The sequence below is a fragment of the Vicugna pacos genome, chromosome 8, assembly GCF_048564905.1.
Source record: "Vicugna pacos chromosome 8, VicPac4, whole genome shotgun sequence".
Taxonomy (NCBI): Eukaryota; Metazoa; Chordata; class Mammalia; order Artiodactyla; family Camelidae; genus Vicugna; species Vicugna pacos.
The window spans coordinates 41,620,999-41,647,499 of record NC_132994.1 but is presented as its reverse complement, the minus strand read 5'-3'; the positions used below and the strand labels follow the sequence as shown (position 1 = coordinate 41,647,499).

Sequence of the window (26,501 nt, the reverse complement as noted above, 5' to 3'; positions counted from 1 at the left end):
CGCTTTGTGTGGTTCTCAGACACGAGCAAAGCAGCCTCTTTGCTCAGCACTGAGTACCCCCCTCAGGGTTTTGCTTTCCCTGACTGTTGTCCATGGTTCTCCGTAAGATGAAAGGAGACATTGATGTGGTTTTTTTCTGTCTTTGTGGTTTCACTCCTTGGCAGTCTCCAGGCCTCATACACCCATGTTTCTCTTTCCAGATATTTGTACTTAATATTTTCTGATGACGATCTACTTCCTCTGAAACATTGGATCTTCAATACCGAAGCCCATCTTCTCCCTGTCCTCTCTAATAATATAAAGAAAGCTGAAGTCAATGACCAATAAAAAGACATTTTATGTTTTACTCTACTCTACTCCACTCCCTTCACTGCATACCTTAATAATTCCTTTTCTGGTGTTCAGGCACATGCTGAATTTTTATTAATAGGTCTGTGATTATCCTAAGTTCTAAAATCGTTTTGCAGTCTTTTATGTTTGTTATCATAGGCATCAATGGACATAAATTCCTCATTGTATCCTTTATTATTCAGTCAGTGAATCACAGGTTTGTTTGCTTGTTTTTTTAAGTAATCTGTTATCTCTGGAGTTCATGAAGGTATGGTATCATTTGTGTTAAACTGAGTAGAATGGTATACCAATGACCTCTTAATTACGATTTTGATTTGACTGCAAAACTTTTTCCTCCTCTATGAGGAGATGATGTCTGCTTTAAGCTGTAATGTTTTGCCATGTTGCAAAAGCCATAATAATAAATTAAATAATGAAAAAGCTCTTTCCTTTTCAATTTTATGTTAATCTGGTTTTCTATCCGCCAGAGACAGATCTTATAACTGTGACAGCCTCCTTATGCGGGTCTATCATTATTTGATAGAATGTCTTCTAAAAGACTTCACATTGTAATTCAAATTAGAATCTCATCCCAAAAGGATCATCTCCTGTTGACCTCATTTCACTGGAACCACAGTGTATTTTTGTTGGTTAATTATATTAGTGTTTTCTAATTTGAGAATTAGTTCCCAAGTTTGACTTTAAATCAGTTTACTCTGTTTCCTACCACACAGCAAGGTGAGCTTTCCGGTTTTGCAGAGCTCTGCTATTACTGAATTATATTTTTTAAAGAGAAATTGTATAACTTTTATAAGTGTGTTAGACTTTGCTTTTATCTGAATATATGAAGAGAATGCGTCTCTCCACAGAGAGGGTGAGTATTTCATATGGTTTTAATTTGCATTTCATCTTCAATTGTTTTCTTGAAAAAAAGAAAGCATTACATTTGATTCAGATTTTTCAGATTTGAAAAGAGCCCTTTCTCAAATGTAGTAAATCATTTCATTTCAGGTTATGAAAGCAGGATTTAACTCTGAAAAAAGTTTTGCCAATGTATCTCTTCCCCGGTCAATTGAGGAAAATCTAATAAACCTTTCGGCCAAATTAGGGTATAGTGTATTTTATCTGGTTAAATTCAACATAGAGATCTCCGCTTAGAAATAATACATAGGAATGGACACTCCCAATCCTCCACAGTCCTGTAGCAATCAAAATAATTATATGATTCTTCAAAGCATTTTTTTGAGATATGAGTTGTTTTCCCAAGAATAGATTTGGTGACACCTTGTGTTTTCATATTTTATATATATTCTCATGAAAGGGCTAATATGATGATGCCTGTCCCAAGGTACAAAGCTTTGACCACCTGCATTTTCAGCCTCCTGTGGTTGGGCAGGTCAGTGCCACCCCACGGATTATCCTGAAGCACATGAAATGGAGGCATTTTTACTTTAAAAACTGTTCAATACCAGTCATTTCATGGGGCTCAACCTAGTATTTTTTAAGACAATTATTTTCTTACATCTCAATAGACTTAGTTGTTTTAGCTCTTTCAGCTTTTGAAAGTGTTTCTAAAGATTTCCTTTGTCTGAAAGGACCACCTTGTATGACCTGCCCTTTTTTCAATATTATACATTGGTATATGTCAAAGAGTAGATCAATACAATTAGTAAATGAAAAAGATCTCCTTTAGTACATCATGATTGCTATGTTAATGTGTTTCTGTGACACAGAATAATTTCTTCCACTCATATCTTCAGCTCACCCTATGAAATGAATGGATAGTGCCTTTGCTTAAAGGCAAAATATAGAAGATTCTTGTCAAAATTGGACCATATATATTTAGATTATAATTTTCATATGAACATCCTTGGACTAGCAATTTTAATTAATTTATTTTCTTTGCTTTTCAATCTGATTTGAAAGAGCACAAGCTGATAGGTATTTCTGCAGCAGAATAGGATATTAAAATCAGATTGTATGCACACACTGCACTGGGAGGTACCGTCCGTGTTCTGGCATTAACAGGCGAGGTGACTATACTACATGCTGCTCAGCCAATGGAAAGAACAAAGTTCTTTCAGTTGCAGAACTTGGATTTTTTTAACCCAAGTCCCAAAACACCAAAAATGTAAACAAGATAAGAGATTAATATTATGATGGTATAATTTAATTATATAGTTTGTGTTAATTATTTTAAACAACTGAAGTCCTTAGGTAGATACTGTCTTTCATTCATTTTCAGCAAAAACTGTACAATGAAGTTTACTTATGTATTCACATCCCAAAAAGTGAATAATTAAAACAGCACTTAATTTTGTGTTTCTGCATATGTTTTGGTATACTTTGTGCAGTTAATATTACACGTTTAAGTTGTATGGCAGTTTACAGAACTCAGTGATGTTTGTCATGACGCCTTCACATGTATTACCCATTCCTTCCATTGATTGTTCTTGATTTGTGCATAAATCCATCCTGTCATTTCCAACTTTATATAAATCTCTAATGTTATGGGAAACATAATAGATTGACACATAATTTTTAAAAATTATATTTGTAAAATTTCTCTATTGTAAATAAAGCCTTTTAATATATCTCCTCATTTGTTATGTTTTTCTCCTTTTAAGGAAGCTTTTGTGTATGTTGGGATGAGCGTGTACCATCACAAATGGAAATATGAGATCCTGACAGCGATTCAATGCCACACCCAGGGAATCGTGACAAGGAAATATCTCCCATTAAAAACTTCAAATTGCAACTAATTTTGCACACACCACCTTTGGTTAATCAAATACTTTTATTAAGAATCTTAGCATATGTTGAACACTGGGGCACATAGGGTAGAGGCAAGAGTTTGGTATCAGAAATAGCACACAGTATCATCCTTGTTCTAAAGTTTGCCGTTCAATGAGGGGATCACACTCCCTCCACCCCTAGAAACAAAACAAAACAGCATTTCATGGTGTTCAGTGACAAGTTAGATTTGCTGTAGGAGTTCAGGGCAGCAGGAGGTGACTAGAATTTGAGTGGTCAAAGAGGCTTAGTAGAAACGACACAACTTAAGCTATAGGAAAGCCTGCAATATTTTTTTCAAAGCCTAGGTTTTCCAGATTCATGTTGTACTTCTTAGAATGGTTCAGATATTTTGGTTGCTGTTCTCTCTGCCTGGAACTCTCTTTCCTAGATGTTTTCCTGGCTCATTCCTCTCTCCATGCAAGCCTCTGCTCTACTGGCATCTTATCAGAGTGGCTTCCTTGGCAAATCAACATAAAATTCCCCATCACCCTTTGCCCCCTCCTCTTTGTACTTTCTATTTAGCATTTGTTATATGACGTATTTATTTCCTTATGTATTTACTGTCTGTCTAACCTCTTAGAATTTAAACCCCACGGAAACAGAAGGTTACTTTATTGGGTCTTTCCCCACTGCCATCTCCAGCACCCAGAGCAGCGTCTAGCTCTTGGTAGCACACAGTGTTTGGTCAGTGGGCAAATGAATGCATGAGGTTCTGCCTTATCTTCATAGGCTTTGCTACAGCTATTTGTACATGTCTTAATAAGCAGTACTTTTTAAAAAAATATTAAACACCAGTATTATATAACATGCTGTTTTAAATAAATAATCATAAGACTGGGCAGTTTTTTTATTGCTGCCTATAGTAGTTTTAAGGAAATATAGAGAAAATTAGTATTTGTGACTGGAATCAACCCTCACCCAACAGATTTGTTTTTAAGCCACTTACATCATTAAGGTACCATGTATGGCCTTGTGTAAAATACACACTCAAAAAATTGTAAGTCATGATTTCTGTAATATGGAGTTTTTTCCCTGTTGCTATTTGAATAGCCTACTACTGTTTTCTATAACTGGATCTCACAGTCCCTGTCTTATATTAAAAAAAAAAAAAACCTATTTCAACAGCATCAAGCAAAGAAATTGGTTTTTCAGTTAACATAGAGTTAGTCAAATGGGAACCTTCTGAATTCAGTTATTTGTAACACAAATGATGTTGGTTGTGTTTAGTCTGTTGTTGACAGGATTATTAAAATGGAATCTAAGAGTGATTTTTATTTATACTAATTGTCAACCATCCACACAGAGATGACCGCTTAGCAATCAATATATCTAATTTCTGATAATTATGTGTAGTAGACAGTTGCAGAATTTTTAAGTAAACAGTACCTTTTTTTATTTAAGCATAGAGTTCGTATATCTAATTGCCATTCCAGCTCCTTAGGTTGTGGCTGAAATGAGAAGGGAGGAGAGTGGAGTTATTTAATCTTTTAAACTGATTTAATGGCCCAAAGCCTGATTTCTGTTTTTCCCTGGCTCATTCCATCCACATTGGCCAACACATGAGTCATAATCTTTACGAAATATTTGCTAGGCATCAGATATGCACATAAAGTATTAGAACTACATAGGAGTCTAGACAGCATTTAGTCCAGCTCTCTTGTATTAAATGTGAGGAAACTGGGAAATTTTTCCAAGGTCAGGGACTGTTTTCTATCCTAGCTCTGTACTACCAGGCCCAGGGATTTGGTAAGATTTATGCTCACGTCATATCCAACCAGCCACTCCAAAATAAAGGTGTAAATTCAGACTTCACCCTTGGAAATTGGTCTAAGGCTGTATTTCTCAAGGTGTGAGCTACAGTTCATTTATACTGGAACCTCTCGTAAGTCTTGTTAAAATACAGATTCCAGAGCGTTACCCTAATTTAGCAAATCAAAATTGGGGGGGGGTAGCCTGGAATATCCATGTTGAATAAGCTCTTTCTGTTATTCCTATGCATGCTAAAGTCAAGAAACACAATTTTAAGTTACAGGTTTACAGGTAGGTGGAATTCCCAAGATAGCAGAAGAAATAATGAATTAATTAGCAAGTCATGACAAGTATATGTACCTTTTACAGAATTTTTGTTTCTGCTTCAAGGTTTAAGCACAAAAGCAACTTGAAGCATAATTTGGACCACTGTGGAAACATAGATTTATCCTTTTACAAAAGCATTTCTGAGAAGTAAGCCATATATCTAAATCTTTTAGAAACAGATTTACATTGGATTTTTAAACAACTCTTTCTTATTGAGAGAATCTGAAAAGTATTAACTTCAATCACCCCTATTTTTATTCAGTCACTGTTTCATTTGTTTTCTTCTCTTAGTAGCTGCTTTTAAAGTCAGTTCTCAAATTGTTTCTTCTGTTCTTGTTGAATTTTAACATGACTGCCACTTGCACAGACTACACAGAATTCCTAGTTTGGTCACATGTCATGTAAATATATAAGATGTTCTTGGAAATGACCTCTGAAATGCACCTTCATTTCCATGCACATCCCCCACCCTCCGTGTTTTTACATTCGTTGCAGTGCTAATTGCCAGAAACTTTTTTGACTTATTATGATGATCACTTTAAATCCCCTAAAGCATGCCATTACTTACTAATAAATTAATGTAAATTTGTGTTACGGGTCTATTTAATTCCCCCAGCAAATGCAAATTACAAGAAAGCTCAGAGAAGAGTGATGGGTGCCTAAAAACTTTTCCACATCCTGCAATATTTCAGCCTCAGGCTATGAACACATATTAATTTGTAATTCTGCAAAAAAGAAAAAGCCAGAAATGTACTGATTTGCAGTGAAAATGAAGCAAAGATGAGATGAAGTATGCATTTTCAAAAATGACTGGCACCTGAGAGTTTTTTGTTTGCTTTATTTTGTTTTCTAACTCTCCTAGAAGTAAGTGAATGGTCCTCATTCACAGAATCTTTAGGAACTTTGTTCCTGACTTTGGACTCTTATAGTTATTGGTGGAAAGTGGAAACACATAGTGTAGAATCACCTCTTAGAACCAGGGTGGGAGGGCACCTTATCAATTTCCTAAAGCAGGCACAGTGCTAGTGGTCCCATTTCATGCTCGTGACAGCTCTGGCTTGTTGGGACCCAAGGCTTCTATTTAGTAAGTGACAGAAGGAGAGGCGAACTAAATCTCTTCCTTCCTTGTGCAAACCTCATCACCAGTGTGCCAGTCAATACAACACTTTAACCTCACTGGTTAAATAAACCCTGAGTACATTTCACTGCTATCCACACTGCTATCTGCTATTTCCAAGTTGATAACTTTGTGACTTAACATAGTCTTAGCCAGGAGCTGCAAAATTATATACGTTTTAAATGCCACCATTAAAATTAAGTCCCTCTGGACTCTTTTCTTTTTATGATGCAGTAGAGAAGGGGTAGGAAGTAGGTACAGCTGGACCAATGGGAAGCCAACTTCATTAGGAATCGTGACAGCTGAGTTCCAAACTTGGCTCTGTTATTAACTTCCTGCGTGATTTGGAACAAGCCCTTGAAGTCATCACATCTCCGTTTCCTCATCTGTAAACTGCAAGGAGTCATCAGGCCATGTAGTAGCTAGGCTATGCCTTCAGTGATGTCTGTTGTGGATGCTGGAGTGAGAAACAGAAGGACGCAAGCCAGGAACTTTCCATCCATGGACTAGGGATCACCAGGCCCAAATTAAAAGACATCAGAAACCTTAGTTTTCTCATCTGTAAAGTAGGAATGATAAGACCTGCGTCATGAGGACTAAAATATGTACATGTTCTTAGCTCCATACGTGGCAGGATTATGCCTTCAATCCATGAATCCCAGCCCCTGTTTCTAGCACGTACATCCTGCAAAAGAATCATCTCTCCTCTACCTTGGGAAGCCTCCAGCTTGTTTTGTTATGACAACACATTTGCTATTATTTTGCTTGCTGTTTCCAACTACCCTAGGCTTTTTTGGATGCCGTCCTTCAATCAGACTGCTTCAAACACATGTTATTGTTCATCTTCCAAGGTCAGAGTTTAGCTTTTGTTTTCTGACACAAGAATGGAAATTTCTCCCTCTTTCATCATGCTGGTATGATGCACTAATTGAAGACTTTTCCACTTATTTTTTTTTTTATTGAAGAACAGGAAGTTTTCTTTTAGCATTTGAAGAAGAAAAGAAATAGGGATCAACCTCCAAGACTGTTGCACTGGTAAGAACTCTGTTATCAATTGTGTCATTGATGTATTCAGATAAGCCGGTGAAAATAAAACAGGGACTGCAAGTTAAGAACCGCTTTTAAATTGAAGTATAGTTTTGTTTTCATCCCAGAGTATCTTTGGAAACCAACAGAATCAATTGTATGAACTAGGAAGGATTGCTGAAATAACTTCTGACAGAGCCAGCACTGCTTCCCAAATCAGCTTACATGTTTAAAAATCACTTATAGTGACTTAAAACTAACCACATCCAAAGAATAATGCATGAAGTGATTTTGATTGAGAGTCCACTTGCCTGCTCCGTCTCTGGAAAAAGAAAAAAAAAAAGCCTTACTTTCTACAGCACTGGGGACATGAATTATGTGAGAGTGACACTTCCTTTTCTTCTGGTACTCACCCCCAATGACGGAAGACTGTTAGCTTTGGAAGAGGGACTTGTGGTTCTGCCCCAGATACTGCTTACCGGAGGAGTACTCTCTGTTCCCCTGCCCTCCCCCGCCACACCCTTGCTGACCTTTGCTTTTCTGTTCTCTGCCTGAAGCCCTCCCCATCTGTCTTCTACTCTTCTTGGAAAATATCTATTCCTCTTTTAAGTCTTTATTCACATGTCTGTGGCCTGTCTACCTCATTCTTCCCTCAATTTGTTCTTGCTTCTTCTGGGTCTCCAAGGACTCCATGCAAACTCCTATCCACATGCCTCACACTGTAGTATCATTATTTGTTTACTCATTCATTTGTTCGACATTTATTAAACATCCAGAGTGCTTCAGACTCTATCCTAAGTCCTAGAGATTTAGCAGAGAACAAGTTAAATTTGCTTCTTGTTTGCATAGAGCTAAAGACTAGAAAAAAGGTAAATATGCAAAAATAAACAAAATTTTTAATGGAAGCTGCCATGGTTTACTCATTAATATAAATACAGGAAATCTAGCATCTGGCACATATTTGTTCTCAACCCGGTTATACCCTTCCATCCTGCACTAGGAGGCACTCAGCATTTGGTAAAGAGTGAACAAATTGTTGGAAATGGAGAAAAAGTTAGTCTTAAACTTTTGTTCAAAAGATATAAACATAATTTTCATCTTAACGTTTGCCTCAACAGAACATAAGCCCCTACGAGGCCCTACTGACTCAAAGTGGTACTTCTGTCTGCAAAACTGAATGCAGGTTCTATTTTTAGTGGGTAATCTAGTGTTCACTTTAACTGTGAGATACCTAATTATAAGCTGTCATTAGAAAATTTTCATCACTGTACTTGCAAAAGCAAACTCACCAAAAATAGGATGGTTTTCTTATCTTTTAGTACATTCAAAATACATCAGTTGTCTCAGGGAAAACCCACAGGAGTCCACACTGTATTCCTCCATTTTAATTGCTTCTGGACCACACACTGTTGGTAAGATCCACAGACACACCAGATGCCCTCTCACCATGAGGGTTAGGCTTGCTTGTTTATTTTGTTTTGGGGGAGACGGGGGGTTGTTTGTTCGAGCCATCATAGATAAAGGCTACGCACACATCTGAGACTGGCTGCTTCTGCTCAGTGAAACAGCGGAGGGACACGGTCAGTGATGTAAAGCAGAAAGAACTCCTCTGTAGTTACTGCAGCCTTTTTGTAATCCTCTCCAGTAATGGGACCAAGAATTCTAGGACTAAAGCAAATCCATTAGTAATTACATTGTTATATTCTTCCTAATAAGTTCAGCTTCCTTTTCCCAAGCTGGCCTTTCTTCAACCATTCTAACAAGTGACAAAAATGACCGATTAGAATTTTCAATCTCATCCTCCTTATCTTCTTGTCTCTAACTTCTAGGGGAGGTGCTAATATAAACGAGCAAATAACAAGGAGAAAAGCAAAGGATCTCAGAGAGATTAATCTGTCCCTGAGAATCGGAAAGTGACTTTTGTCATTATTATAAATCAATACACAGAATTTCTTTAAAAACTAGATAAAAACCATATAATATGCCAAAACCATGATTAAAAGGTAAATAAATATAATTAGTTTTAACAAAATCTTGGATTTATTTTGCTGTTTGAAGTAGATATGGAATAGATTGTAATTTCTGTCGCCTCATACAATGATGCTTGCATTAAGGAGAAGTTTCAAACTTTCCACATTGTGTATGGGCTTGTAACCTCTCCCAAAGATCAAATAAAGACTGCCAAACCAAAAAGCATTCTTGGCTCAGGTACACAGCTCATTCTTTAAATAGGAGATGCAGCACGTCCGAGCAAGAGCAAAGACTTCTCTAGAGTCTTTATCTATTGATTAACTGTAGAGTATATTCTGTTTAAAATGAGTCTTGAATACTCTCTAAAACAAACGTTTTATTCTTTTTTGGAGTGAAAAGTGTAAAGGGAAAAATGAGAAATACATACCCCTCCCCTACTCTGCAAATATATGCTACATTATATTGCCCATGATATTTCTATAAAAAGCTTGAGGCAAGAAAAAAAAATCCACTTGGCAATGAGATTGTATTTTTCCTCCTGAGATGAAAATCCAAGACCAAATGCCAATTGCTACTCCACTGGACAGAGGTTGCTGGGCGGCTCCCCAGTGCACATTAGGAACTGCCCTGAGACCGTTGGGTAAACTGCTAATGTGCCCCACATCTCAAAAGAAGTTGGGGAAACCTTTTTTCCATTATCCTGATGGTTATGATACCAAGATTCCTAGGTAGAACCCTGAGGAGCAGGCATCAAGGTGTGAAGAGAGGTGTTTAAAGTGGGCATTCCTCCAGTTTCTTTTATGGTCATTATCTTTATAATTATTATAAGTGGTGTATCAGCCAGGAAAACCAAAACCACTCTGTCTCAAAAAGAAGAAATTTAACACAGAGAATTAGTTACATAGGTGATAGGAGAGTTGAGAAGCCAAAGAGTGGATGGTGAATTCTGATGGCAATTCAGAGATGAGCGGCTGCAATATGCCGCGATCTGGGGGAGGAGCTGGAAAGACACAAGGTGGAAGTGATGCTACCGAAGAGGAGAAATGGTCAGAGCATGGGCTAGATTGACAATGGAGGACTTAACAGGAACTAAGACCACAGAGGGAAGGAACAGTCCAAGAGGAGGTAAAATTGTGAAACTGATGCCGCAACTACCAGAGGCACCACGAGAAGCAGAATGAATGGGAAAAATACCCCAGCTTCTCCCTTTCTCCTACCTTACAGTCTTCTACCAATGCTTCCTATTGGTCAAGACTACCAGGAAAACAGCAAAACAGCCTGGGAAACGTAGTTCCCTGAGATTCAGAGTCAAGCTGAGGAAGTTCATGGAATAGAGATAAGAGAAAACAGGTAAATGTCAGGCAAACGTAGCTGTAGCTAATCATCATTTGGAACCTTCACGTAGCTTGAGAGGACTTCATTTAAAAAAACAAGCCTTAGGAATATCAGCTGCTAGAAACTTAACAGGTTGAGAGCCTTGATTGCAGTGATCCGTGAGCCCTCCCTAAGTTGCAGAGCAAAACTATTGGACATATTTTTGAGCCTTCATATCTCAGTGATGGACATACTAGTGAGATGTCACATTTGCCCATCCGTGAGAGGTCCAAAAAGTTTAACAAATGCTTTCAATCAGAGAACAGACTTCAGAGAAGGGAATCTGTGAGTCCATGAAGCATTTTGTTTTTGTTTTTGTTTTTGTTTTCCAGAGAATTAAAGGATAGGCCTAAAATAAAACCTGCAGAAGGCATGGCCATCAAAATGACCGTTTTAATGTCAGTGATTAAACTTTGACCACCCTGCTTCGGATCACAATTGATCTTAACTCCAGATTTTCACATGACTGATAGCACTTTTCAAAGCCTTTATCTGCCAACCCAAATACATCAGCCTAGTTTTATATCCTACTTAGTGGAACATAAAAATGATGAAAGCTAAATGATCTTGCAAGAGAGAGAACTTAGATTTTCTTTTAAAAACACTGACTCTATTAGTTTAATAGCATAGAATCCTATGATTTAAAAGTATATTTATTACTTAAAGACATCTTGGAGTATTATGCTCTGCATTCTTCACTGGGTTTAGATGGAAACGCCTACTCTTCCAAGCCCAGTTCAAATGTCACCTAGGAACTTTACCCTGTCTTCCTCTTTTTTGTTCTTTTAGCATCTTGAATAAGCCTAAATGATATACTTATTACATTATATTGCAATTGTTACCAGTCATCTCTCTCTACTAGTGATTTAGACCAAAACAACTTTTAAAAAGCAATTTAACTTTATAAATTGGACAAATATAAAGCTGGTCCACATCATAAGTTGGTCAAAAATTAATATCTTCAGTCACTGTTGCCAAGTTTGGTCATTTTGTTGTAGAATGGTGTTGTTTTGCAATGATTTGTGGGTCCAGAATTTAAGTACTTCTTGTCATTTTTTTCAGAATTGAGACTGAAGCATTTCTCATTTTTGCTAAATTATTTTTTTCAGCTAGTTGTTGCTACTCTGTGTTATTTGTAAAAGTTGAAACAACCAAAATATCCAATTTAGGAGATTGGGTGAAACAAATGTTTAGTACCAGGGGACAAGATGGAGCCACTTTGAGGTCCAAAATTGATTGCCTAGAAAGTGATATATAAGTTCTGTTTTCTTTTTTATAGAAAATATTATAATGATGCCTGTTTATCTTGGACTCTAGCCCATAGTATATAATAAGTATCTAATAAGTAAACAAGGATTGCTATAGACTGAATGTCTGTGTCCCCCAAATTCGTATGTTGAAACCTAATTCCCAATGTGATGGTATTTAGAGGTGGGGCTTTGGGAGGTGATTAGGTCATAAGGGAGGAGCCCTCATGAATAGGATTAATGTGCTTATAAGAAGAGACCCCAGAGAGCTTCCTCACCCCTTCCTCCAAGTGAGGACACAGCAGTGAGACAATCATCTGTGAATGAGGAAGAAGGCCCTCACAAGACGTGGAATCTGCAGCACCTTGACCTTGGACTTCCTGGCCTCCAGAATTGTAAGACACAAATGTTAGTTGTTTATAAACCACTCTGTCTACGTGATTCTGTTATAGCAACCTGAATGGACTAACAGTATGAATCTAATTTTGCTCTTTTTCCTTCTGAATTCAGTTCCTGTCAATAGATGGCAGCCATTCTTTCAAGCATTCGACAAATGCGTATATTGAGAGGTCTTTCTTTATCAAAGATTTTACATGAGTCCATTAGTTCAAATTTAGTGCTAGTTCAAACTGGATTCTACTGAGCTAGGATGCTATTTTTCAAAATGGGAAATAAATGTTTCCCTACTCTTCTCTCAGTGTGTTTCTGCAATTCCCAGCTCCCCCTATTCCCTACTCCTCCTCCCCAAGCGTTAAGCAAAAGTCTCACTATCCAAAAACTGTATGCTAGAACAAAGTTATCCCTCTCATAAGTTATTTCTCTTCCCAACCGTAGGAATTTCCTTTAGACAACACTCCTGAGGACTCCCCACATCAGAGCTGTATGTTACCACTAAAGGCAGGAAGAGAAAAAGAAGAATGAGCAAGCTCAGAAATTGTTCTTGAGTGGCTATCTACTTCTAAAATCACACAGGAGAGTGTGACTCCAATGGGCGTTCTTTATAACAGATCCGATCTTAGTGTGGACTGGTGCTATTTCCAGTGAATGCTGCAGAAGATGTGAAATCTAATTTGGTTCATTAATAAACGTTAATGGTCTATAATCAGTTTATAACAAGAAATCAGTTAAACAAATAAGTAATTGACTTGCTTAAAATGTAATTAATAAAATGACTAATTCAGGTCAGAATTTAATTGCTTTTGGCAGGACCTTTGTTGGAGTTACAGTAAAGTGCAGACCTACCAGGGTACTACTGAGAAGTAGCTTTTTCACAGAATGAAAAAGGTTTACATACAGTATACACTCGAAAGCACCTGTCTCACAAAAATTGAAAAGTAAGTGTGCTGTGATTTTTTTCAAATGATTCGTTAGAATGAAGCAAGAATAAAGAGGCATTTTGGATTGTGAGAATGTTAACGGTCATATTTTAGAGCAGTTTCCATAAAACAAATTATTTGCTGCAACATCAACCAAAAGCTTTAGTGGTGAATTTTTAAATGGCCGATGTAAATAATCATAGTAATAAAAACAATAACTATATCAACATTCTCACAGTTGGCTTTTTATGACATATCTTTTCATTATTTCATTTAGTTATTCTAATAGGAAAAATGTCATATATATACTTGTAGTGTATGTACATGTTTCAGTATAAACAGCAGACTTTGACACATTTCCAGAGAGCACACCAAAGAATATAAACACAAGACGTTTCTGGCAATTGTCAGATGAGCGATTGAGGACCTAAGAGTCTATGGATGGGGCCTGGGAGTGCACAGGTTTTCCCCAATATCTGAAAAACCTTTCATAAGCTAAAAAGGTGTAAAGCAAAGAAGCAGATACCTTAGGACACATCTTGCTAACAGATGCACAAAGTAAATGGAGATAAAGCCCAGATGCTCACAGACACAGTTCAAAACTATGGCGCCGGATGTTGAGATACTGAATGTGGTTCTCAGAGAAGGAGCTTGGAGAGGGACACTCTCGCTGCTCAAGGTGTGCGCTACCTCCATAACAGCCCACTGCAAAACACATGCTGAACGCCATTTTCCCTTTTTTTCCTTTTTTGTAAAACTGAAAATCCTCCCTGGGTTTCTTTCAGTTAGCGAAAACAGGTGCTAATGTAGGTCTTTCCTTAAAGTGAAATGGTGTAAAGTGAACTTTCAAAAAGTGGAGGATACCCATACATGCATTTTTCAAGAATGAGGATCTAAAACTTTAATCAGATTATCAAAGTGGGGGGAAGAGAGTCTGTGACCTGAAAAAGACTGGAAACCACTGTTGTAGATAGATGCTACAGTTAACAAGTAAATACAGCAGCTCAGTTAACCTAGGAGCTCTCCACATGTCAGTTCATTGCACTATTTGGACCTGGAGAATTCTGCTACAATTGCTCATTTTTCTTCTGTGATCCCAGTTAACATATGGTGAAGAAGTTGAGCCTCTTTTTTTATTCACTTGGGAGCTTTTATTAGAACACCAAGGAAGAGCTGCACATGTTAAAAAACAAACAAACAAACAAACAAAAGCCGTTGCTGCTGTGTGTAACACCCCATGTGTTTTCTGCTAGACCGGGCGATCTGGGGCGAAGGGCATTCTGCCTCCTGGTGAGCTATACACTTTGGGAAGCCAAGCAGATTCTCTCAGGTCACCAGGTGCTTTTGAGAAGTTTGTTTTATTTATTTGTTAGGTCATTAAAAAAATGACAATCTCAATCCTGAGACATACTCCTGTTACAAAGCAGCTCATGAACAGATAATGTATAACTCTTGAGAGCAAAACTGAATCACCCAGAATCACCCAGCATTAATTGAAACAATGCCATGCTCATTCCAAGTACTGAGGTTATCTGCAGATACCAGCTTCCTGCAGTGGGAAATCATACAGAAGTGATTTATTTTCATTAAGTCCATTTTCTAAGTGCTGCTCCTGGGAACACCCGTTGGTTTCCTGTATGTCATCAGCCAAGGCCTGATTTGTGCTTGTGTTCTGATTTTCCTCATCATGATATTTCCCCAAATGCTCTGTTTTATAGTTATATGTGCAATCAATCTCTATATAGAGATTTATGTTGAAATAGATGCCACCAGCTAGGAAATGCTAAATTAATCCCATTACTCTTTCGTGGGGAAGAAAATGCTTGTTGTTGACCAAATACTAGCCTAACTGGCAGCTCTCTGACTGGGTTAATGTGTTCCAGAATGGTGTTCCTGAGCAGCTGGAGTGTTCATTGAAACATTCATTCTGGGGCTAGCCTAGAAACACTAACATAGTGAACCAGTAACTATGAGAATAAAAGATGAATGTTCCCTTTCACCCAGAATCCATACAATGGGTGACTTCTATTACCAAGCTATTGAGATTAGCAAGAAAACTGTCCTCAATGCCAACATAAACAAGGTGAGCTAATAACAGGAACCAAAACAAAAACCAAGACAAACAAAACAGAAACTAGAACCAACAGCATAACAAGTAGAAGGACCGGGTGAATGGAGTTCAGGGAAGAATTTGTTGTGAGGAAACTGACTATGAAACGAACAGTGAAATGTCTGCATCCTTCAAGCAACTGGACCCACCTTGACCCAATTCTGCTCTCGCATTATAGAGTTTCTTCACAGCATTTCCAACCCTAGACCCTAATTAAAAACAGAAATGACAAAACCACTGCAGCACCCCAACTCTCTGGTGCTCAGCTGCACTGCTGCCCAGAGAGCAGCCACCCAGATCATGCCTGGTGCCCCTGCTCCACCGGCTTCTCCTCACATGCTCCCAGGCTCTGTGCTGCCCTGCTACCTCCAGCTCGTGCCTAAAAAGCCCCAGCTGTTTCCCTCCATCATTTCCTAGAGAGCAAACCCTGGAAGCAAGGCCAGGAGCCAATTTCGTATTTGACAGGTGTCTGACTTGGAGAGATCTCAAGCATGTGTCTTGAGCACTCAGCATGGGGCCAACAGCTTGTGTTGGTTTCAAAGAAGGCTCATTCAGGACATTCCTAAGGACCACAGAGCTTGGTGCCCTGTGACGAGAAATGTGCCATCTCATCTAGACACGCAGGATGCCAGCAAACCTGTCACCCAGGAAAAACAAGGCAAGGTTCAGTGCTCACAGATGTAGCTCTGGTATCCCTGCTATGAGGGAGCAGTCTGATGGGGAAATCTAATTAACAGGCATCTCTTGAGCTGCCAATAATATGCTGTTTACCAGGACAGGCCATGGGCTCTGAGGTGGGAAAGCAAGATGACCAGCTTTGGAATTCGAATTCAACTCCATCTCTTACTATACTGAGACTAGGGTGACCTTTCATTAGATTGATTCCTTGGCTCTTGAGTACCTGCCATGTGCCAGTCACAATTCCAGGTGCTTCAGAGACAGCAGTGGACAAATAGACCAAGCTCCCCGTTTCCTGGGCTGCTTATATTCTAGAAGACAATAAATTTCATAAGTAAGGAAAAAATATAAATGTTAGAAGATGAGAAGTATAGAAAAATATAAAATCAGGACAGGATAAGAAATCAGGAGAGCAGGGGATGGTACCTGCTATATATGTTGCAGTATGAAGATAAGGTGGTCAGAGTGGACCACCACGGAGAATGGGAGACTGGAGCAAAGGCATGAAGGCTATGAAGAATTAGCCAAGGAGTTATTTGGGTCATTCAGGGAGAAGTATTCCAGACGAAGGGACTCGCTAGAGCTAAGGATTTGAGAAACGATGGGGCATAGAGTTCAGGAGATGAGGCAGGAATGGAGTGTGTGCCGGCACAGTGAGAGGAGAGGGCTGCAGGAGGGGCGTGGAGACCACTGTCAGGAGCAAGCCCCTCCCCCCGGCTCTCCTCTCCTCCTGGTAAAACAGATATGAAATGGCCTTCTGCCAGGGGCCGTGAGAACGGGATAATAGGTGTGAAGGGCTCTGCGGAGCACAAAGTAGAGCCTCCGTAAAGATCAGAGCAATTTCCTTCACCTCTTTCACCTCAGATGGCGTAACTAGTGCAAATGAGCCCCAAATTAGGGCTGGGAAATGCGAGCTGTGCCCCACAACAGAGTAGTAGAGGGCAAATATTTTAAAACAAAGTGTCTTTTCTCCAACAAATTTGAACCTTTTCACCGGCCTCCACTCCCATCCCCCAGCCAGCAGTCCAAGCTCGTGGCCACCACTGTCCCCCTGGCGGCAGGTGGAGATGGTACGAGACTCACGGTCAAAGGAGAGTCGGAGATGCAAGAACTTTTGTTCCCCAGGGATGCCCTTCCCCTGTCTGGTCTCCCTTCCCCGGGTCCCATGAACTGAGGGGTGGGGTTTTATATCGCTGCACAGTGTCAGGTGGGCCCCCGGGTTGTGTGCCGCTGTGTACAATGAAGAGTTCCCCATTTCTTTGAAGAGTGAGGTGGGTGTGGACCATTGGGTTCTTGTGAAGGGGCGGGGCACACTGAAGGAGGGACGGCAAGCAGGTGAAGGCCTTCTCAGGAGAGGAATGCTTGGTGCCAGGGCGTCTGGAGGGCTGCCCCTCTCTGGCATTTCTTGGGTGGGTGGTGAGGTGTGGGGCAGTGGGGAGAAACTAGATGGCACTGCTCTCTGGCTGGAGTTTCCCCTCCCTCTCTCATTGCCAATGAGAGGAAGTGAAGTGCTGAGGCGAAGAGAGAAATCCCCCTTCCTACCCCAGGGGTGCAGATGCTTGGATGGGCCTCTACTACAGCCAGACTTCCAAAAGCACTGTCTTGTAGCAAATGCCTCTTTCCTTCACACAGAAGCTCCCTACCCAGGGAGGAGGCCGACACAATGAAGTGTTGTGGATCCCTTCCCAGCAAGGCCGTAGGCTGTGGTTTCCTTTCCAGCCCTGACCTTACAGCCCGAGAAACAAGACGAGGAGTGAGGAGAAGAGGCAGGAGCCCTGGTGGCGCCCCAGGATCTGTTCCACTTGTGTGTTAATGAGCTCCAGGAATTGTTCATCCTAGTCGTCAGCCAGCAGCTACCTTGTTCCTTTTCCTCTTCCAAGAACTAGCTGTCCCCTCCTGTTCCAGGAAGGTCACAGCTAAAAACTTGGGTCTCAGGTAGGAGGCTCAATAACTGAACCCCAGAGAAAGCTCGCCCTTGTCTGTTTACCAAGATGGGGCTTCAAAGAGAAGAAAAAGAAGTAAGCAGTGACTCTGATCTCAATGCATTTTTAAGTGACATGAGGGAGACAAAATTGACACTAGAGACCAAGGTGGGCTGGGAGAGAGTGTGCAATTAATGTGTGATGAGCAGCGATCAGAAAGGAAGAGATCCCGGAGACCTGGAAGACTCTATGCAAGATGAGGCATCCAAGAATCAGGCCAGCAGCGTGACTGAGGATGGGATGTTGCGGACAAATATAAAACAAGTTGCATAAACAGGGTAGGGCCAGACTATGTAGGGTTTGAAAGCAGGGGAGAAATGTTTAGAATTCTCCGTTAGGAAATTCCCCATTAGGAAATACAGGGTCACTGAAGGTTTCATGTGTGGGGCTGATGCTGCTGAGAAGGGCAGCCTCACGGCGCTCCCAGCTGCACATGCGCACGAGGCCTCCTCCACACAGCGCATCACATGCTTCGTTCATCTCCAGGAACGAAAGCTGGCCGGGTCCCGGTGAGGGGCGGCCACCGACGACGGGCTTCCTGAGTGGATCGGATCTCTGGGGAATCTTCTCGACTCCGGGACTCTTGTTTCTGGCAGCCAAAGTCGGCTGCCAGGATATGGGGAGTTCTGCATATGAAAATAATGTCAAACGCCTCTGGAGGGGAGGTTGGAAGCAAAATCTGAAAACTCACAGATGGCAAGTACAGACGGTGCTGTTTTGGCCCCCTCCATTTTTGTTCTTTTATTCTGCGTTTCCAGGTTCCAACTACCGGTGCCGGGAAATATTTCACGGAAGAGAGCTGGGTGGGTGGAGGGATGGGGCAGCGGGGAGGGACTCCAGGGCCTGCTGCCACTTGAGAGAATCCTCTCCTGGAACGTGGCGACGCCTCACCTGCCCGCAGCACATGTGGCCAGGACTGTCCCAGCTGCCCCCTTGCCCTCCACGCCACGTCCCCCGTGGTTTCTACACCCCCCCCCCCAGGAAGGAAGGAAGACTCTCCTCCCCTTCTTCCACCTGGCAAGGACGACCCGCAGGTCAGGGCGGCACAGCTTAGTCTTGATGGCGGGGAAACTGCGGGGGAGGAAAGGGAAAGGGAAATGCATCTGCGTTACATGTTCCACGTGCTCCGTGGCGGTTGGCGCCGGGAGGGGTGTTGCTGCTGGGAAGAGAACTATTGCTCCTATGAAAAATATTTCCTCTTTCTCTCTTTCACAAAGAAATCCGTGGTTGAGAGCATTGACTTCTTTACGCGGTGAATAGTTACGGCACACGTACTGCATGCTCTGTGGCTGGTGCTGTATGTTTATGTTGATGATCTGTGTAGTTTCTGTACTAATAACTGTCGGGGTCATCACCCAGCACAGGTCCGCCCATCTCCTTACGCCCTGGGAGACCATGTGCAACACCGCAAGGTGACAGCCAACACCGCAAGGTGAGAGCCAGCTCCGCGGAGAACCTCTGGAAACAGCCAGATGTAAAGAACCCATCTGCCCACTTAGCAGCCTCTCAGCTCCCATCTGGTTGGGTTACCAGTCAAATCTTAGACAAACTCGCAGACCTCTGCATCTCCTGGTACTAAAGCACAGGCTGAATCACAGCTTCCTCATTAGGCAACTTGGCTAAATGTCAGGGAGTCAGAGAAGCGCCAGTCAGGCAGGAAGTCCCACTGGGTGTGGTGGGAGCAGCATTGGCCAGGAGGGCGTCTGTTAAGGCAGGCAGCCGGCCTGGCCTGGCCACGGATGCAGTGAGCATTTGGCGGATGCTGGGCCTGTTTGGAGGTCGATGATCTCAAGGAGACCTGCTCCAGGCTCCTGCAAGTGGAGCTCCAGCCAGGACTGAGATTGGCTCTTGGAAAAGATCACTGGCACTCTACCAGGCAACACTCGCCGAGGCAAAGGTTAGGCCAGGAGAAGTTCCCAACTTTAGTTATGAGATATTCTCGTGGTTTTAAAAAACAAATCCCAGTTCTTGGCTTCCCTGCCCCCAAATAAGATGTCTCACTTGGCCTGACTCTCCCCCTACGCACCATCAAAAGTGTGGAGATGAGGTGCTCAGCGTGAGGGTCTGGATCCCCCCAGTGCATCCTGCTGCCACCGACACGTTCCTGAGCTGTGTGGATCATTCCCCTGGTATTGAGTCTTTCACAAACACACGGTGCTGTGCTCTGTACCACGATATTCCAGAATAATTTGGCTCATCGTCACAGAGTCTTGGCAGTATTAACGGCATTGGCAAGGGTGGTTGGCCACGTGATATACTTTTTTTAAACCATAGTGTTTGGGCCACAGTTAAGTGTGTGTATCACTTATTTAAAGTTCATGCTATTAATTAATAAATGTCTGCTTTAATCCTGCCTGCTGTCTGTTTCCAGACCAAGTGTTTCTTTTGCTCTGAAACCAAAAATCTCCAGAGTAGAAGAAGGAACTAGTGGACTATGGACTTGGGCAAGTTGACAGGTACCTGCACCCTCCCTCTCCCACCTTCCCCACCCTGTCCTTGCCTCTGTGCTCATCTCATACCTGGGACATGCGGTGTCCCTTTCCAACACATGACTCCAGTTCCCCTGACTTTCTAAGGATTTCCCTTCTTCGGGACCAGCCGATCTCTCCGGGAAACGCCACCCATAAAATGTCTGAAAGCAGAAGTGGTCACTTGGTCAGTAACCCTCTTGACACTCTCCTGAGCCACGTGACCATCTTGAGCACCATCCAGTGCCGTTAGCTGTGACTCATTACTGAAGCCACCCGGCAGCTGGAGGCCACATGTCAGCAGTGGTAGAGATTTACACTGAAGCCTCCCCAGGGCAGAGCTGGTGACCAGAACCAGTTCTGTGCCGTGAGCCTCATGGGAATTTCTGTTCAGCCCAGTTTAAAATCTACTGTAGCCACTTAGATCTTACCCACGAAAGGACTACCTCCAGGCAGTCAGGATAAGCTGTCTCTCCTGTTGTGGCGGCCAGCATTCTTTATGTAATGTATTGGGCTAAAGTACACACCCATCGCCTCTTCTAATGAGATATTTCAGGCAGAAGGAAGAAAGGATGATCTACTACCACGTACGGTGTTTACAGAACCAGCATGTCCTTGAGTTTGTATTCGAGTGCAGAGCAGTTTCAGAGGGTTACCAGGGGCATAAACTCAGGGAGTTGGTTAGGTCAGTAGGTGTTCAGGATGACTGAAAGCTATCATAAAAATGCACTCACCTTTATCCTTTCCACCTAAAGAGCACACCCCCGAATGGACCCCATCAATCTCAGCTTTTTCAAAACCGTTCTTTGGATGTCAGGGAAATGTCCAGAGTGTTCAGACAACCCTGGAGGGAGGGAAAGACTGTAAACCTGGCTGAGGTAATGATTCAATTCAGAAGGTAGTCACAGGCTAGGGGAGTAGGAATAATTCAGTCTCTTCTTCAAAAAAGGGCCATTAGCAAACAAATAGCTGGTAACAATGCCTCCCTTTACCCAAGGTCACTAATGAAAGGCAGGATGTACCAGCATTTACTTAAATAAACTGCCCTGGACAACTTGGGAGAAAAAAGATTTTCAGAAATCGATTCTAAGCACACAATCAGAAATGCAGACAGAAATTTATATTCAGTTTTCACTGCAATGTTATTTATAATAGTGAAAAATCAAAACCAACCTCCAGTAGAAGTAATAAGAGAAATAGCTAAATAAAATTAAGACACATCAATAAGTCAGAATATTGTATAACCATTAAAAAGGATGTTAACTAAAAAGATTTAACAATGTAGGGAAGCATTCATGATTAGGTAAAAAGCAGAATAAAAAATGGTGTGTTCAGTATGAGTAGGGCTATATTAACAGTTCTTTATTTTATATGGGAGGATTCTGGATCATTTTTATTTTCTTCTTTCTTTTTTAGATTTTCTGCCAGAGACATGTATTATTTGTGTAATCAGAAAAGCCCTGAGATAGGACTAGAGATTTTAAGTGGATAAGATGGTCATTTTACATAGGATATGTTAAACGTTTCTCAAAATAGTTAACTTCCTTATTGCATGAAAATATGATTTAATTTCCACATACAATTCATTAATTGAGTAAATATTTATTAATGCCTACAATTTGGTGAGTAACTTATTCATGTAATGAATATTTATTGGAAACTGGGTAGGGGATAGAGAAAAGAACAAAATGTGTTGTCTGCTCTCTTGGAGCTAATCATCTGCTAGGATTTAGTGATACTGAGATTAAAAGATTTAAAAAAAGCAAGAACCCTCCCCTCAAGCAACTCCAGAAGCCAGAAAGAGAGACAGACAAGGTAATAAGAGATGGTGCTACACAGCCTAGGGTGATACTCTCCTGAGGGTGCATGGGGTGCCGTGCGAGGAGGCCTTCCAAGAAAGGAGGGGAGAAAGCTTAAGAGGCTATTGGTCAGGAGCCCAGTCCTCAGCCCAGAAGCAGATAAACACTTGATAGTTTCTTTCCCCCTTTTGATTTATATTAGCTCCCTAACAGTTTAGTAATCCCTCCTACTCAGGGGGTTTCAACTATGTTCAAAAAGTCAGCCTAAAAAAAGAGTCCATTTTTAATTGAAAACAAACAAGCAAAAAAAGATCTGGGTTCTCCGTGTGGCTCCCACCCCACTGCCAAGCAGAGGAGTCTGCCATGGCCACAGAGTAAATGTTTTTGTCCTCCCCAGATTCACATGTTGAAATCCCACGTGTTGGTGTCAGGAGATGGGGCTTTTGGGAGGTGCGTCAGTCATGAGGGTGGAGCTTTCATGCATAGGATTATAAAGTGCCCTTTATAAAATAGACCGCAGAGAGCTCCCTCGTTCTTTCCACCACAAGAAGACACAGCAAGGCAGCCATCTATGAACCAGGAAGCAGACCCTCACCAGACACCAGATCTGCTGGCACCTTGATCTTGGACTTCACTGCTGCCAGAAGTGTGAGAAATAAGTTTCTGTTGTTTACCAGCCACCCATCTGTAGCGGTGTTACAGCAGCCCGAGGAGACTAAGACAGTACCGAGTAGACAGACACCTATGTTTGTGAGGAGCACAGAGGAACCTGGGTTTAACACGAGTGCCAAAAAGCCTAGAGCCAAAACAAAGCTGGAGAAGGGACCATGTGTGTCTTCAGTCTCCTGTTTCCACCTATTAAACAACTTCTGAATGTCACAGTGACACACGGATGCAGTCCTACATTTATGGAGCACTTTACATAAGAGAGCCTCGTAGAGGTAGGATCCCAGAGACCATAAATGGGACCCTGCTTTCATGTAATCAGCAGTGAGGGACCACTGACTACCCCCTGCCCAGGTCTGTTTGCACGAAGGACATCTAAAGGCCACTATTCCTGTTTTGTGGTTGCTGATCTGTTACTGCTTGCGAGGGTGACTGGAGGGAACATGGAGATGCAGGGAAGTGGAGGAGACCAGTAGGTGAAACACAACGGGCTAAGATCGATAAGTGGGGGCCAGAACTTATGGGAAAGTGTATTATTAATGAGAATGTTACCTCATTGCCCCACATGGGGATGGGGCTGAGGACATTCAAGTTCCACACGTCATCTCTTAAAAGCCTTACCTTTCTCTCTGATCATGAAAATCATGTAACTGATTCTTGACTCATGAAGTTTCAAGAATCTCAGTCATATTTAAAGCCTAATTACAGAAATTAGGTAGCTCAGCCCACCTCACCGCCCGCAACATGTTTTTCCTTAGTCTTGACTTTCTTAGTATTGTGTGTAATGTCCTTAATCCTGATTCCTTAATTTTATTTTACCATTATTTTCTTATATGATACCTGTGGTCAGCAGACAAACGTGCTTCGTGGAAGGCTGAGTATTTACTAATACATAAAAATGTGATTCTTAACAATAGCCCTAGGAAATAGTTACCCCTTGCTGGGTCTCTGTTTTCCAGATGAGGAAACTAAAGGGAAGAAGTGTCAGGTGTGTTCCCTTGAGTATTTGCATGTTGGAAGAGGGCGGTGCTTCCAGAAAGAGGTGACCTATAGAGTGGAATTTCTAACATAAGTGGGGGAGACTGTCTTTTTCATATACCAATAACCTTAGTCCTGCCAACCAATGTCATACTTTTCTTACTGCAATATAACTAAGTGATTTTTTTTTTAAGATGGAAAAAGAATTATCACATGATGTAGAAAGTAGCATTTGGTCTCCAAAAGTACACAGACAGGAGGACCAGCTTCTGAACGAAAAGAGAAAGAAAGGGGTGAGGGAAAGCAGCTTCCAGTGAAAATTAAATTAATTTTAAAATCTAATTTAAAGCAAAATAGAGCAGCAGATGTGGAGGGAGTTAAAACTCCTCCTTGGATTGTATTCCCTAAACTTTTCTGTTCTTTCATTCGGCTTGAACATCATCCTATTTATACCAAATAGCAAAACTGGATTAATTAAGAAATAAAATACTCCAGACAGTTCATTTCTAGGGATTGTTTGTACACTCCACATCAGAGAGGCAGGGAATGCTTGTAATTTTAATTTCTCCAGAAAGAAAGACCACCAATGCTTCCTACCTGAAATTTTTAAAACATATTTCCAGTGAGACTGTCCTAATGATCCTTAAGATCGAGAATCAAGTATTAGTAAAATAGGTATTTATTTTCGCAGTTCACTTACTCTTCCAATGCAAACTTATGGTTAAACAGCCTCTGTGAGTCAGAGGCTATGTGAGCTTCCTTGCTGTGTAGGTGGTTTTAGGGACAGTTTGGATGTCAAGATTCCAACTCAAGTCACAGGCCAGATCGATCAAGACTTCTAAGTAGTTGTCACCAACCAGCCAAGTCATACCAAGAAAGGAGAAAATAAAACTGCTTCTTCCGTGTTGTCACAGGACAAGTGTAAAATAAAGCAGCCACTGAGGAGTCCTGATGGAACCTTGTGCTTTTCATGAGGTGAACTCCACTCCCCAGAGATGCGTGACAAGCAAGTCAGGATGCCCCAACCTCTCCTCGGAGCTACTGATATGTCTCCTGCTGGCCGCGGGCCTGACACCTGCCAGAATACCTCACAATTTAATCAGGGATGTTTTCTGGTTCCACCCTCACCTCTTATAAAACCATTCTTTAGACACGGGGCTCTCTATTTAGTGATGCTCTGTTCAAGGTGTTTAGATGTTTCAAAAACCTAAACAACAGCTTGATTGAAATCTGCCTTTGTATAGTCTTTTCTGCACGTATTTAAGCATCACAATAAAATGCATGTTCTACTCACCAAGCAGGAGAAACCAGGTAGGAATATTTGTGTGCAAAGGAAATCGTCTTAGAAAAGGTGAGAAATCTCACTGGCCAACAGCATCAGCAATAACATCTAACATTTGCTGAATGCTTACGAGGTGCCAGCCACTAGGGTAGTGCACCCAATACTGTGTGAGTTTTGAAGGGGGGTGGGTGCTGCTGTAACAAAGTACCACAAATTGGATGGCTTGGCAGAAATTTAACATCTCACAGTTCTGGAGGCTGGAAGTCTGAGATCAAGGTTCCTTCTGAGGGCTCTGAGGGAGGATCTGGTCCAGGCCCCTCTCCTAGCTCCAGGCAGCTTGCTGGCAGCTTCGGCATCCCCTGCCGTGTGGCTGCCTCAGCCCAGTCTCTCCCCTCGTCTTCACATGGTGCTCTCCCTGGGTGGCTGTATTTCTGTGTCCAAACCTTCTCCTTTTGTAAGAACAGCAGCTGTATCAGATTAAGGCCCACCCTAATGACTGCATCTTAACTTGACCATCTGCAAAGACCTTATTACTAAATAAGGTCACCTTTGCAGGTACTAGGGATTAGAACTTCAGCCTCATTGAAGGAAACACACTTCAACCCATAATACATGTATTATCTCATTCAGTGTTGTAATGGCTGCAACTGTCACCATTACAAACTGGAACACTGAAGCTTGGAAAGATTTGTTTCCCTTTTCTGAATTCATCTACTGCACAAATGGCAGGACCAGGGTTTGAATTCAGATCTTTTGACTCAAAAGATCATGCTCTTCATCACCACATTTCCAGAGGTTTCCAAAGGAGCATGAGGCACTCTCCTGACCTTCTGAAGTCACTTGGCCGTAGGTTATGCTCTGTGAGCGCCCAATCTACTCTCAGAAATACTACCTACTTAATGCCCCTTCTATGCATATTTGCCTTATTTAATCCCCTAAAACAATTCTGGAAGGCAAAGACTCTACCCTGGTTCACAGATAAGCAAATTAAAAGTCAAGGACGTTGAGACCATTTGGGCAAGATCACAAATAAAGTAGGGATGGAGCCAGGATTCAGATCATCCCCCTCCCCCACCTAGGTCCTGAAGATTGATTTCTCCCCACTGTTTTGCTGTCTTTGACACAAAGTTCAGAGAACAGCAGGCTATCATCCAGTCATGTTAAAGAATAAGAAGTCCAGTAAATCTCATCAGTGCTGTTTTTAAAACCATGCACAAAACAAATCTCAATTCCTAAGAATTTGAATCAGCCAGGGAAGGTACAGGAACACAGCAAATGTTTGTAT

The 26,501-nt window shown here is 41.5% G+C and overlaps 1 protein-coding gene across 2 annotated transcripts in view; it reads left to right on the top strand.

Annotated features, from left to right (window-relative positions):
* The window catches only part of MAN1A1 (mannosidase alpha class 1A member 1), a 151,706-nt gene extending 148,778 nt beyond the window's left edge, over positions 1-2,928 (top strand). For both annotated transcript variants that reach the window (XM_072965804.1, XM_072965803.1), the window contains exon 13: positions 201-2,928. In XM_072965804.1, the coding sequence (XP_072821905.1) occupies positions 201-327 (127 nt within the window). In that variant the 3' untranslated portion in view covers positions 328-2,928. The remainder of the gene's footprint in view (positions 1-200) is intronic.
* The last annotated feature ends 23,573 nt before the right edge of the window (positions 2,929-26,501 follow it).